General features: G+C 43.6%; 1 protein-coding gene across 8 annotated transcripts in view; it reads right to left on the bottom strand.

Annotated features, from left to right (window-relative positions):
* The window catches only part of rbfox2 (RNA binding fox-1 homolog 2), a 36633-nt gene that overhangs the window by 5279 nt on the left and 16417 nt on the right, over positions 1 to 14937 (bottom strand). For 7 of the 8 annotated variants that reach the window (XR_003462950.1, XM_027282630.1, XM_027282631.1 and 4 more), the window contains 7 exons: positions 9017 to 9223; positions 7620 to 7790; positions 7090 to 7143; positions 5298 to 5390; positions 1187 to 1274; positions 426 to 482; positions 185 to 332 (listed from right to left, as the gene is read on the bottom strand). Coding sequence is in view for 7 of the 8 variants with exons in the window: in XM_027282630.1 (XP_027138431.1) it covers positions 185 to 332; positions 426 to 482; positions 1187 to 1274; positions 5298 to 5390; positions 7090 to 7143; positions 7620 to 7790; positions 9017 to 9223 (818 nt within the window). In the remaining variant the exon portion in view is untranslated. The remainder of the gene's footprint in view (positions 1 to 184; positions 333 to 425; positions 483 to 1186; positions 1275 to 5297; positions 5391 to 7089; positions 7144 to 7619; positions 7791 to 9016; positions 9224 to 14937) is intronic. The other variant, XM_027282629.1, reaches the window with a different exon arrangement.

The raw sequence follows: 14937 nt of genomic DNA, 5'->3' as shown, positions 1-14937 counted from the left end.
GCAGAGACTATCAACTCTACTCGATCCTAAAGTACGACTTTGAGCTACAAGGAAATGGTATTTGAGCTCAGCAAACTATCAATATGTCAATAAAATGTATCCAAACACACGCGGCATGCACAATTATTGATTGTATCTGACATGCGTTGAGCTTTTTGTGTGTGTGTGGTGTGTGTGTGTTTACCCCGGGTAGGTGGGGATGGCCGGTTGTGGCACAGCCGCCCTGACCGCGCTGTACACGGGCCGGGCGCGACCCCGGAGATGAGCGCCTCGAAAGGTCGCGGCGGCGGTGGAGGCGGCCGCTGCAGCCGCCTGGTACGGGAACCCCGGTACTGAAAAGAAAAGAGGAACAGCTTCTTTAATAAAAACTTCCAGGATTATTCGTGCATCGCCGTGTCTCCATCGGAGGAAGTGCGTCGTCGTACCCGTGTAGAGTTCAGGACTGTACATGGCTCCGACCATCGGACTCAACTTCCATCCAGCTGCAGTCGACAGAAGAAAAAATTAGATTTAAAAACAAAAATCAGAGATTACTGTGAGCACATGAAGTGTCTTTTCTTTCATTTAGTCAGATTTAACACATCACACCTTGATTCCACCGGGCACGGCATCGCTTCACCCTCTAAGCGGCTTCATACACGACCAAATGGAAATCGACTTTCTGGTGTTCTGACTCTTCTAAGCAAGGTACCAACCACCTACCAAGGTACCGTGATTCACACACTGATGGTGAAGCCTTCAGGGCCAATGTGAGGTTCAGTTTCTTGCTCAAGGACACTTTGGCATGCAGACTGGAGGAGCCGGGGATCGAACCACCGATCACCTGATTAGTGGACGCTGTACCTCCTAAACCACAGCTGCCTTTGGAGCATTTCCCCAGGATTTAGGTTCTTCTACCCATGAGTAAATGGGATATGTAGTTAGGTTTTTTTTACAGTCTGGAGTCTGCACAGGTGGTTTTATTTTGAAGGATTAAAAGCGTGGATGCTTTGATTGACAGGTAGGTGCCATCATAGGTGACTTGTTTGAGCAACCAGGCTTCATCCGGCCTTTCTTAGCCATTGTTTATACTGTCAATGGTTGCACCCGGTGGAATGAAGCTGTTACAGTGTCGTTTCTTTAAAACTATGTCCAGTTCTGATCATATCAAAGTCTAAAGGCTGTTGTTGACTTCAAAGTGCGTTACCGTATGGCAGAGTAGCGAGGCCCTCTCCGTTCGAGTACGGGGTGGTCATCTTCTTGTTCGTCATCACTCTGGCTGTGGCGTTATTGACCTGGACACCAGAGAAAGTGGTCAGGGACCGAGTCGACCCGGTTTCACATGTATGCAGTGAGGAATCATCAAAATGAAGCGAGAGTCCAATCACATCTGAGTTTGAAACTTTCTGGGAGATTCATATTAAACTTTTAAGTGTGAGGTGTCGTTATACTTTTAAACAGTTGTTTTACTTATGACAGAGGTTAATTCTGTTGATGAGCAGCGATGGTATTTGATGCATGCGCTTCTTTTTGAAGGAGAAAGACATTGAAAACAAGGATCCTGGTGAGTAAGTCAGGCAGTTTTTGCACACAAACAATGCAACCATTGGCACACAGAACAAAGAAAACAACAAAATATTTCAGAACAAAAGCATTCAAAAAGAAATCCAAGACCATTATATATATATATATATAAATATATTTGCTACCTTTAAAAATAAATTTTAAAAAAAAGAGGGGAAAAGAAGGTGAATTAAGCGGCAGATTCATCAGTTGAAAACACAATGCAAAAAACATCAATCGAAAGAGTTCATACACAAATTACACGCAGCCAATCAAAGAGCGCATCACATCACCAAGAAGTGAGCAAAAAACTAGCCAATCAGCAAGCATCAGATGCAGCAAAGAGACCAATCAAAAAAGGTTGGCAGCCCTCCCAATCAAATACACATCATACAGAAAAAAGGGGGGGAGGACGGGGAGGGAGAGAGAATGACAGAGAAGAGACAGATATATATAGAGGGATGCAGGAGGAGGGAGGAGGAGGAGGAGGAGGAGGAGCCAGTCCACATGAAAAGACACAGAAAAAACACATACATGATGTGGAGAAGGGAGAGGCAGAGAGAGTGAACAATCCATCCAAATGTGCAATTCCTCTAATGAACAAACAGAAACAACAAGATGCGACACACACATACAAAAATACATCTGACCGTTTGCCTACATTGGATCTAAAGTGTACATGAGCAACAATGGAGAAATCATGAATGGACGAATACAGAAAGAAAGAAAGAAGTGTAGATATAAAGACAGAGAGAGAGAGAGAGATGGATGGGGGATGCAAATATCATTCCTCTTAAATAAATAATTAAAAAAAATAAATAAATAAAAGTAATCAAATCAAACCATGGTGGTGAAACACTGCCAGGCATTCCAGATCAGTGTCGCACACCAGAAAGACCTCGAAAAAAAAGCACACAGACCACCAACACACGCCATCCAGAACCAAACTGATCAAAAAGTAAAAACAAGGGACACCTCGACAGGAATCAAGAAGGAAGGAAAAAGCTGCCGTCACTCAGATTATTTCACGACAGCTTTGTGTTGTTTTTGGTTTCTTATGAGTTTTTTTGGGGGGGGAGGGTGGAGGGGCACACTTCTATTCATCCACATATAAATATGAATCTTTAATTTGAAGATCTAAATAAAAAAAACAAAACAGCCATACCTCTACACCTGTCTGCAGACTACAAAGTGGCACAGAGAGTGATCACTACAGTAACACACCATGATATACAAGACAACTATTAAAGACCTCTCCTCGGAGCTAATGTAGCACTCATGCTTCAGCATGCTGTCCCACTAAAAAAAGGTGCAAAAAATGCAGCTATTGGCTGACACATGACACAGAGAGATGACATATAAGTTACTATATATGTGTATATATATGACGTCGTACAGATGACGAAGAGAAGAGAGAAGTAAACCATGCAGGATACAGCTCTGGAATTAAAATGCTTGAATGCAGTTAGAGAGGTGATTGGAATGAATGCATAAGAAGTGGTAAGTCATAGTTGTTGCACTTGCAGATAGATGCAGTACATTCAAGTTATACAAGAGTGGCCTTTTTTTCTTTTCTTTTTTTTAATAAATAATGCCATGCGGTCAATGGCTAATCTCGTAAAAAACAAAACAAAAACAAAAAAAACGTTTCATTCACCACCTCCCCAATCAATCACAGGATTAGCCAATCGGGTTCAATCAATCAATCAATCAATCAAGCTCCCTTCAGTGAAGGAGGTCTTCATTTGGGTGTGGGGTGCATTTTATTTCAATACTTCTTTTTTAATTGTTTTTTTTGACGGATGGGGTGGGGGGAGGGGTCATTCAAAGATGATGCCATGTGTACACAACTTACCGTTGCCAGGGAAACGGCGTGAGGACACGCGAGCAGTTACCGTGGAGACTGACAACAACAACAACATACAAAAATCATCAGGGGAAATAGAGAAAATATATGTAAGAAAGAAAATGATGAACTAAAAAAATAAATAAAAATAAAATAAAATAAACATAAACAAAAACGAGGTAATGAAAAGCAACCCCCACCCTGTGGTAAAGAGGAAGTGATGTCACACAGGTCACGTGTCAACAGTCACCTGACAAAGTATCAGCCATTTGAGACAACAAAGCTATAAAACCTCTACTCCCCGCTACAAAAACATCAGAAAAACAAAACGGAGAACAGAAAATGTCAAAAAAATATATATTCTGAATCTGGGAGAGGAAGAGGAGGGAAAAAACTAGCCGTTAAAATTTAAACCCAGATTAAACAAATCAAACTTATCTGGATCTTTATGCTACCTGACTACATCACAGGACAGGGAAATGGACAGAGATATGAGGGTGGGGAGGGGGAAGATGGATGCATATGGGGGACACACAGACTTGGGAGAGACAGACAAAGACGGACTGGCCTGGTGGGGGGAAAGAGTGGAGAGAGATGATGGAGGAGGAGATTAAATTAAAAAGGAAAGGAGAGGAGAGGACAGCTAGCTAATGCATTCACTTCTTCACATGTTCATCCGCTCTCTGCCCTCCGTAAAATCTGCACACACCCACGCACAGACAGAAGAGTGCAGGACATTCGAGACCATGCAGAGAAGCTTTAGTAGCAAAAAAATTAAATAAATTAAAAAGTGATTTTTCTTTTTTTTTAAAAGAAGAGCCAGAAGCAAATGGCGAAAGCATGGAGGAGGAGCGTGGTGGATTCGAACTCCGAGGCCATTTGCAACTGAAATCTGAGCTCATGCTGACAAATCAAAAAATAAAAAGTCACAACAAAATGCACTTCCATGAGATCTGGTGTTGTTTTTCAGGAGTGATGGATGCAAAGTGTGTGTGTAAACAAAACTTTTTTTTTTTTTTCCCCCACACGTCAGCTGTTTGTTTTATTTTGAAGCATCAGAAATGACACCACACGTCTCACGCCCACCCAAAAAAAAAACAAAAAAACACCCCATCATGCATCAGTCTCACATCAAACATTTAAATAAATAATAAAAAACCAAGAGGCACCCACGTTATATTAACTCAAACTCCCAGGACGACATCCGACCTCATGATCCATCCATGCAACATACAGTAGCCTCTCACAGACACCGGCAAGCACTTTTTTTTGTTCGTTTCGGAGTAAAATTAACTGCCCTTCAAGTCATAAAACACAACCATGAACCCAAAAAAAAAAAAAAATTATAATTGGCCACTCAATCATGATCATGGAAGAAAGTGATGGGAAAAGGTGCAGGAAAAAAAAACGAATGAAAAGATCCTACATGCTGGTGACAGAAGCGGATACATCGTCAGCGACCCCCTCGTCGTGGTGACGTCTCTCCAGCCATGCCTGTTTGTGTAGCCACTCCACCCAGCATGCTTTGCAAACCACACAGCTTTTTTTTTTTTTTTTTTTTTTTTTTGGTGCAATGGACAGCCCACAACATCAACGACAAGAACAGCAACGACAGCCTAAAAAAACAAAAACAATCGACGGCGAGGGGGGTGGTGGGAAGTGCCGTCAAAAAGAGTGACGTCTGTGTGCGCGGCACCACTGCATCATGCTATAGTGAAGCCAGAGGGGGGGTTAGAGTCGAACACATACAGCCACCCGGAAACCTCTGGGGCAAGAAAAAACGACCAGAACAAAACTCTCATAGTCGGACATGGAGGGGAAGAACAGAGGAGAAAATGGTCACTGTTTCTAAAAAACAAAAACAAAAAAAAAAAAGAGAGAGAGAAAGGGGGCGAGGGTGGTGAGTTACCTCGATTTTACGTCCTTCCACCAGCGTACCGTGGAGCTTCTCCCGGGCTCTCTCTGCGTCTGCGCTCGTCTCGAATGTTACAAAACCGAAGCCCTGCGAAGCAGAGGAGGATCATGGGAAGAGAAAAGGAAAAGGTTAAGCTTTGACGGAGCTCGCTGTCGCTCACAAATACAGCACGAGTCAAGAGTCTGGACACACCTTCTCGTTCAATGGTGTTTAACCAGAATATGTTTTATATTTCAGATTATTCTTGCACACACTTGGTATTCTCTCAATCAGCTTCATGACACCAGAATGGTTTTCAAATATGTCTTGATGTCTTGTTGGCTGCTTTGCCTTCCCTCTGCGGCCCAACTCATCCCAAAACATCTCAACTTGGTTTAGGTTGGGTGTCTGTGGAGGACAGGTCATCTGATGCAGCACTCCTATCACTTTCCTTCTTGGTCAAACAGCCTGACGTGTTTTTTGGTGTCATGAAAATGGTCCCACTACTGCACCTGACCGCTGTGATTCAGGGGGGGCTGAGATAGAAGGCAAAGTTCTTGATTTTCCAGTCTATCTATGTTCCAACCCTCACCGATGGTGGTGAGCTTTGGGTGGTGACCTGACGAATGAAGATCACGAATGCAAGCAGCCGAAATGAGTTTCCTCCTTCAAGACGAAATGAACCAGCTGAGGTGGTTCATGCATCTGATCAGGATGCTCCCTGGGCGCCTTCGTTCGGAGGTGTTCTAGGCATGTCCAACTGGGAGGAGACCCTGAACCCGCTGGAGGGACTACATAGTCCATCTAACTTGGGAATGCCTCGGGATCCACCAGGAGGAGCTGGAAAACATTGTTGGTGAGAAGATGTTCGGAGTGCTCCTGCTAAACCTGCTGCCACCACGACCCAACCGTGGAAGAGAATAGATGGACGGTCCCACTAAGAACAAACCAGATGGGATGGCATGTTGCTGCAGAACACTATGCTCACCATACTCGCCTTGAATTTCGAATAAATCACCAGCAAAACATCCTCAAACTATCAAACCTCCTCCTCCGTGCTTCAGGGTGGGAACCACACATGCAGATACCATCCATCCAACTCATCTTCTTCTTGTAAAAACATGGCGGTCTAAACCAAAAATCTCAAATTTGGACTCATCAGATTTCCACTGATCTAATGCCCATTCATGTGTTTGTTGGTCCAAGATGTTCTCCTCTTCTTCTTCTTCTTCTTGGTCTCCTTCAGTCGTGGTTTCTTTGCTGGCATTCGTCCATGAAGGTCCGTCTCCTCTGAACGGTTGGCGTTGAGATGTGTCTGCTACTTGAACTCTGAAGCATTTATCTGAGATGCTGTAAATTGGTGATTTCAGAGGCTGGTACATCTCCTCTGCCGCAGAGCCAGTTTCATCAAAGTGTTTGAATTCTCGAGTGCAGTCGCTAAAACCATCAAAGTTCTTGATATTTTCTAGATTGTCTGACCTTCATGTCGTAAAGTAATGATGGACTGTTGATTCTCTTTACTGAGTTGAGCAGTTCTTGCCATATTATGAATAACTACAGAGGTCAAATAGGGCTTTTAATGCAAACACTACCTCTGAACAACACAAACACATAAAGAAGCTCAGAAACACACAGAAGAAAGACACACTAATTGAAAAGCTAATGAAGGCGACTGAGAGAATCCCAAAGCTGTCAACAAAGCAAAAAAGTGAAGAATCTAAAACATACAACATATTCTGGTTTGTATCTACAGATGTGTCCAAACTTTTGACTGGTACTGCATGTGAAATGTCGGGTTGTTTCCTACCTTGGATCCCCTCTCGTTGAATATGATCTCCACGTCGAGGATTTTGCCAAATTGCTGCAAAGGAGAGAAAGAAAAAAAAAGAGGAAGGAGAAGATGAAGAGCGAGCATGTGAGTCATGTACTGCATCTTGCCACGGGGTGTCAGCGCTGTTCAGCCATGATGAGCTGGCACTGAGCCAGCTCTGCTAGTCTTTCCTTTCCACCATACATCCCCCTCTGCACCACATTTTTAGAGGCTTTCCTCTTACGAAGCTGCCGAGCACGAGGACTGATTTACACCCGGCTTTAAATAACCTTCATTACAGGATGGCAGAGGGAATAAATTCTGTTTCTGTTTTAGTCAAAACAGATTCAATTTAGCTGAATCAGACGTGATTAAATTCCCCACTTGAGGAAAACAAACAGTGAAAAGAAGCTTGACGTCACTGGATCGGTTATGCTTTTAATCCAAACTCCTCTCCGGGGTTGTTATGATGGTGCAAATGTGGAAAAAAAAAGGAAGGGAGGGGGTGAATATTCGAGTCTACATACCCCAAACATCTGCCGTAGGTCGGGGTCTCGGAAGCGGAAGGGGATGTTGGACACGTGGAGGCGTTTGGGGGTCCCCTTGTCGTCTGTGTCGACCCCAGCGGTCCCTCCTCCGCCTCCTCCGCCCGAGCCAACGCCTGACTGACCGTCAATCTGGGAGGACCCATCTGGCTGCTGGGACCGGGAGGAAAGGAAGAGGAGATGAGGAGATGGAAACTTAAAGTCAAAACAAGTGTTCAGGAGGCAGAGATGACAGCAACCATCCAAAGGAGATTTAATTCAAATTATTAAAGTGTTGTAATCCAGGAATATATGATGAGCAAACCAGCCCTCACTGATGCACCGTGGGTGGACAGAATAATAGAAATATCTCAGGACTGTTGTATTAGACTGCATTAGCCTTAGGTGTAACTAAAACTGGAAACTGCAGTTAAACATGAGCAGATATGAGAAATATATGAGAACTATATTTAGTAGAAATAACACTGTAAACTGTTCTCAGTGATTCTCAAACTGTGGTTGAGCTTCCTCTAGTGCTACGTGGAGCATGGGACCATTTTTTTTTACTGTGGGAAGTACGACTGAAATCAAATGTAGTTCACAATCCGTTCCATCTTTGCTGTGGTATATTTGGTTTCAGTGTTAGCCTGCCTGACATACGTCAGCCTGATTTGTTATGAATTAAACTGTGACGGGAAAATAGTAAACGGACCTAAATGAACGGCTGCAAATGGGAACTATTAACTATCTAAATCTGTGTCTGACTCTGACAAAACAGTGACAAAAATAATTATTATTTTAAAGTATTTAGTGAACATAAGATTGTATATATCAAATTATAGATAATGTGTTAAAATGCCTTTAAACACTTCTTTGTCAATACTTCTAGCAGGAGTTTGATGACAGAGTTGCATGTGCCTTAATCTGACAATTAATAACAAGATTATTCAAGTTTTCCACTATTGTGTGTGCGATGGGTTGAGCGAGCTTTTGGTCAAGCGACGTAGACAGTGAATGAGAGCGAGCGAGCGCTGGCCTCGATCAGACAGACAAAGAGTTTATTTGCTGATTGTTTCACGGCGATTACGTCCAGCACTTCTTTGAGTTTGTTGCATTAACTTCATGTTTAACTGATATATACATTTTAAATCAGAAATTCTGATTAAAGACAGGAATGAGTTGTAATTACACATTGTAATTGTCAGTACACTGACGATGGGTGTTATTGTGAGAGCTACGTTAGATTTTTAGGGCTGTTTTTAAGGATTTGTTGCGGGCAGTATAGTTAGGACCAAGTGAATCTAAAACACATATTCCTCCACGCTCTCGCTCTCGGCGTCCTCTGAAGACAAAGACCTGATGTGGGAAGGAAGGGAAGGGAGGAAGACGCTGGCACTCACTTGAGCGCTGAGGCTGTTGGCAGCGTTGGCGGCGCTGTTCGCCGCTGCGCCGGCTTCCACGGGGCCCTGGACGGCCCCCGCCGCGTACAGGCTGCCCCCGTAATCCAGGGCAAGGCCGTTCTGGGGGGGCGGCGGCGGAGGTGGAGGAAACGCAGAGAAAGGCGGTGGTACGAGTCCCTCCTGACCGCCAGCACTATCCTGAGAGCCCTGATGGAGAAAAGAGAGACAAGAGTGAGCACGGAGTGAAAGCTAAAGTAGCCGGCTGGCCAACTTCCACAGTATCTTTTACTGAGAGCATCACCCGACCACAGAGAGACCACTTTCCCAAGAGCTCCGGCCTAAAAGTCATACAGGCGTGGATATTATATTTCAATATCTCCATGTTTGTGTGCGTGTGGATGCGTGTATGCATCTACAACACCCCCCTCCACCCATTAAATATTCACTGCAGCCACATCTATTATTGAGGGTCAGATGCCTCCAGTGTCGTACAATGGTGAGTGTGCACACACACACAAACACACACACACACACACACGCCTCTGCACACACAAACCACCTTTGACACGCAAACACCCACACACCTTAAAAACACTCACACAAAGAGCAACTGTTGGCAGAGAAGCCTGCCCAAGTATTCTGTGCACATTATTACCCCCCAGTAAATTAACCGAACGTTACCGAGCGCGTAGGAGGACAACACAGGCAACGCGGCAAACACATGGTGAAACACAAGCACCACACACACACACACACACACACACACACACACACACACACACACACACACCCCCACATTATTACCCCCCAGTAAATTAACCGAACGTTACCGAGCGCGTAGGAGGACAACACAGGCAACGCGGCAAACACATGGTGAAACACACACCACACACACACACACACAGACACACACATTCCTCGTTGTTGGCAGCGGGGCATGGATACCCTAAATGGTAATAGTTAGAGGGCGGCGGGAGACAGCAGGGACGGGAGAGAGAAAAAAGGGGGGATGGATGATAAAAGGTGATGACTGATAGAAGAGAGGCATGGCCGGCCGCCATCGCCGCGAGAGATAAACTAACCGTCACTGTCTTTCAGATGTTTTTAGAACCGGCTAACAGGAAGGCAACGTCAATCAGTGCCGTCAAAGCGCTGGCCGGAGAAGCTGCTGGGGCTGAACTAGTTGCGATGAATGCATCAATAGTCAGCTGTACGTGTGTTTATGTTTATGGATTTGGGCGGTCAAGCGTTGCGATTCGGCAAAGAAGAACAAGTGAACCATCGTCATTTACGATTTACAACCACCGTGCTCGAATTGAGACACTACGCTGCTGCAGTTCCTCTAACGTCCACTTGAGGCTGGCTCCAGAAATGAGTCAGTCTCCATAAGTCCCCATGTCCAAATGTCCAACTTCACAGCAGAAATAAACATGTTTACAGCCTGGTACAAAAAACAGTTTTGGTCTCTGTAGCCAATTTCCCCGTTCATGACAACTGTACTGAGGGTGAATTTATATACAACTCACCTGTTCACATTATATTAAGGCTTAAAGTTATGCAGGGTTAAGAGCGTGGACGTCACAAAGACTATGTCCGTGTTTTAAAACAGTCTGTGGTCGAGGCGGAGGCGGTACCAGCAGTAATGGCAGGAAGTAATAATAAAGGTAATGGTGGTCAGTGTGTGAATGGATATCACCACTAAAGGGACTTCAAGACATCTGCTGGGCTACACTGAGTGTGTGTGTGCATGTGTGTGTGAGTGACAGGCTGCAGCGATGCACAATAGATCTGTGTCCCTTTGGGAGTGTTAAAAGTGTGTGGGAGGGTGTGTATGCATGCACGTGTGTGTGTGTGTGTGTGTGTGTGTGTGTGTGTGTGTGTGTGTGCGCCATCTGTCTCCCAGCTTTTTGACCTTTCTCGCCGTCACACCTGTGACTCGGCAGTCGGGGCCCCTCGACTCGGCGACAAACCGGGGAGGGGGACGCACGCGGTCGACATGGATCACGTCGATGATATTTGTGACACGAGAGCAGCCACAGCGGCGACTCGACGGTCAGAGAGAAACTTAATAACGGTAAACACGACAGGACGTTCTGTGTGATATTTAATATACACGAGAGATGAGACACATTGTGTCAGGAGCAATAAACATGACATTAATTATGTGGAAATAAAAACTTAAAAAAACAGGAATTATTTCTCAAATAAGCTTAACTATCCATTTGTTTGTATTAAGTTTAAAATATGAAGAAATTTGACTCTGCGTCAATAAATCCACCGTCAGACTCTTTAACACTGAGTCACTTCTTATCAACCTTGTACATACGAGCTGCTGTGACAGTGTGAGATCACTGAAGTCTGTCTTAACTTATCAACAGGACTGAAGGCAACAACACACTAAATGAAATGAACACATATGTATTTTATAAAATGATTTAATCTGAGGTAAAATGACAATGATCAGCAACTTCACAGTATCTACTTTGTCCCTTTATAAAGCCATTATAATTAATTATATTATTATTATTATTATTATTACTACTACTATAAAATTAAATAATAACAGAGCCATGTGTATTTAATACATTTATTTAAACCTTTATAAAATCATTACAACATATTATATTTCCTCTTTGAATAAACACGCAAAAATATCAGATTTTATTTCATAATTTAATAAATAAAACTAATATATTTTAAGCCAACGTGAAGCTGATGATACGTTTCATTGTAATAAAAAATAGTTTGAGAATATTTTTGGTTAAAAGATGTAAAATATTAAGAAAATGGTGACCCTCTATGTATTTATCAACATTAATTTATTTATTATACCTTTATGAAACCATTAAAACAAATCATGTTGAGTAAATATGTGGCTGAGCAGTGAAGCCAACACAAGCTGCAGTTCCTCTAACGTCCACTTGAGGCTGGCTCCAGAAGTGAGTCAGTCTCCATAAGTCCCCATGTTCAAATGTCCAACTTCACAGCAGAAATAAACATGTTTACAGCCTGGTACAAAAAACAGTTTTGGTCTCTGTAGCTAATTTCCCCGTTCATGACAACTGTACTGAGGGTGAATTTATATACAACTCACCTGTTCACATTATATTAAGGCTTAAAGTTATGCAGGATTAAGAGCGTGGACTGCAGGATCGATTTACCTTTAAGCCAAAGTGCAAACACAGACGTCCACGTCATTGTTCTTTAATTTCTACGATCATTTAAAAAGAAAACTACTTGTGTCAACAGAAACTCGTTTACCTGCTGCACCTGAAAACGTTTCAACCTTTATAACTGTCCCTGCTGCTCCACCATGTTCCTCCATCATCTTCAGCACTCGAGCGTCACACAGCCGCCAGATTACTGACCACAGAGTCCAAGTTTAACTTCATTCACACTTTGAAACGCAGCAGCTGTGTCCGCTCCTCTAAACCCTGCAGCTGTATGAAGCTCGTCCAATCCTCCGTCCTTCCTTTCATGCAGCAGCGCGACTCTCTCGTACCTTTGAGGAACACTCAATGCTCATTATTTGCACAGACTGTTACAGACCTGTGAGTGTTTGGATTATGTAATATCAGCATGTAAGTAAATATTCATCTAACTCTGCAAAGAGTTTGCAGCATGAAGTTATTTAATAGCATGCAGGATACACTGTATTGGACATAGTATCCTGAATTCACAGTGTTTCCATACTTTACTGCTTTTAAAGTGTTTTCTAGTAACCGTACACTCTAAATAATGAACAAAAAAGTTTTAAATAGACCAGAAATGTGTTAATAATGTAAAGAAAACAGCTCAGGTGAGAACCTGAATTCAGAGACAGAGGAGGAGAGCAAACACGAGGGTGTTTGTCAGTGCACGCGGGGCTTTCAGCTGATAAATGATACAGTCTGGCTTCATCTCGCTGCAGGTAAAAATGATAGCAGGTGGAGCAGGAAGTCATTCTGGGTCATCCAGGTAAGAGCTCACCTGAATGACGAACAGAAATACAGAAACTAGACCCGCTCCTGTGTCTCTGCTAGAAAAGGAAAGTCGATCACCCCGGGGCCGTGTCAAGTGGTGGAAATGAGGACGATACGCTGCCGTCTGAGCTAACGGCTAAAAGAACTGAGCTAACAGCAGCTAACAAACTGAGCTAACAGCAGCTAACAAACTGAGCTAACAGCAGCTAACAAACTGAGCTAACAGCAGCTAACAAACTGAGCTAACAGCAGCTAACAGCAGCTAACAAACTGAGCTAACAGCAGCTAACAAACTGAGCTAACATCAGCTAACAAACTGAGCTAATATTATCTAACAGCGGCTAACAAACTGAGCTAATATTATCTAACAGCGGCTAACAAACGGAGCTAACATTAGCTAAGAGTGGCCGACAAACTGAGCTAACATCAGCTAACAGCAGCTAACAAACCGAGCTAACAGCAGTAAACAAACCGAACTAACAGCAGCTAACAAACTGAGCTGACAGCAGCTAACAGCAGCTAACAAACTGAGCTAACAGCAGCTAACAGCGGCTAACAAACTGAGCTAACAGCAGCTAACAAACTGAGCTAATATTATCTAACGGCAGCTAACAAACTGAGCTAACAGCAGCTAACAAACTGAGCTAATATTATCTAACAGCAGCTAACAGACTGAGCCAACATTAGCTAAGAGTGGCTAACAAACTGAGCTAACAGCAGCTAACAAACTAAGCTAACATTAACTAAGAGTGGCTAACAAACTGATCTAACAGCGGCTAACAAATTGAGCTAACAGCAGCTAACAGACTGAGCTAACATGAGCTAACAGCAGCTACAGCTGTCAGCAGTTTACTTCACTGTCCATCATAAACTCTGTAAATCACAGAGAGTTGAGGCGGAGCAGCCGGAGGACATCAGAGGGAAAACCAGAAAACATTTCCTCCATAAAATATGATCCAGTTTCACCAGAATCAGTGAAATAGTTGCTGCTGTGTGACTTAGTGCCGTAAAGCGTTACGTACTTCTCCCGACCCGGAGCCCAAAGTTACATAGAGTGAGAACAGACGTACGAATGACAGAGACACCGTTCACCTGATCACAGGTCAGTGCGTCATGCATCTGTTGATTTAAGAGGCAGTGAAGCTCATCTCAGTTCATGGGCCACATACAAACACCATTGGATCTCATGTGGGTGGGACCAGTAAAACCATTGCATAATAAGCTATAAATAACAACACATTGTTCCTGTTCTCTCAGTGTAAAGAAGCACAAGCATGAAAACGAACCGTCCATTTACAGAACGGATGATAAACAGGCTGAGACGTCTTTGAAATGAGCGTCATCGTTACATTTACTTAGAAATCTGATACAGATTCTGACCCTGCGACCACAAAGACATCGGCTCCTGCATGAACATTATTATACACTTCATGGTGTCGTGTCACGCAACCTGAACGTGAGCTCACGGGATCTATAAGAAACTGCATCCGGTGCATTCAGACAGATGAATCGCCGCTTTATCAAGGGCCGGTGCTCCCTCAGTGTCATTCACTGTCCACGTCTCTCAACCATAAACCAAAGGAACATTTTCCACGTCTCCATTTTGCAGCGTAAAGAAACAACTCCTCCCTAACCCTGAAGCTCACCAGTGAACGTGTTACATCTCGTTTTATTTAACCCGTACAACAGATGTCGTGGTTTTACAGGGGTCACGGCGCTTTTAGATCGATGTTTCTCCCTCTGCTCCTGGTCTTTGCGCTGAGTTCAGCTTCATATTTAATCAGAGAGGTGTCAAACTCGCCGTTTTTCTTGGACTACCGACTCAAATTAATTTTAAAAACCTGCGTCTTTGCCGCAGCGCCTGATGCGGGAACGTGACCAACCGTGGACAAATCAGGAAATAGCATTTTGCAAAGTCATCCAGGGAGCCAGATTGGACCTCTTGGCGGGCCCACGGAG

The sequence above is a fragment of the Larimichthys crocea genome, chromosome X (genome assembly GCF_000972845.2).
Source record: "Larimichthys crocea isolate SSNF chromosome X, L_crocea_2.0, whole genome shotgun sequence".
Classification (NCBI taxonomy): Eukaryota; Metazoa; Chordata; class Actinopteri; family Sciaenidae; genus Larimichthys; species Larimichthys crocea.
Note: the sequence above shows the minus strand (reverse complement) of the source record. Positions and strands in the feature narration are given on the sequence as shown.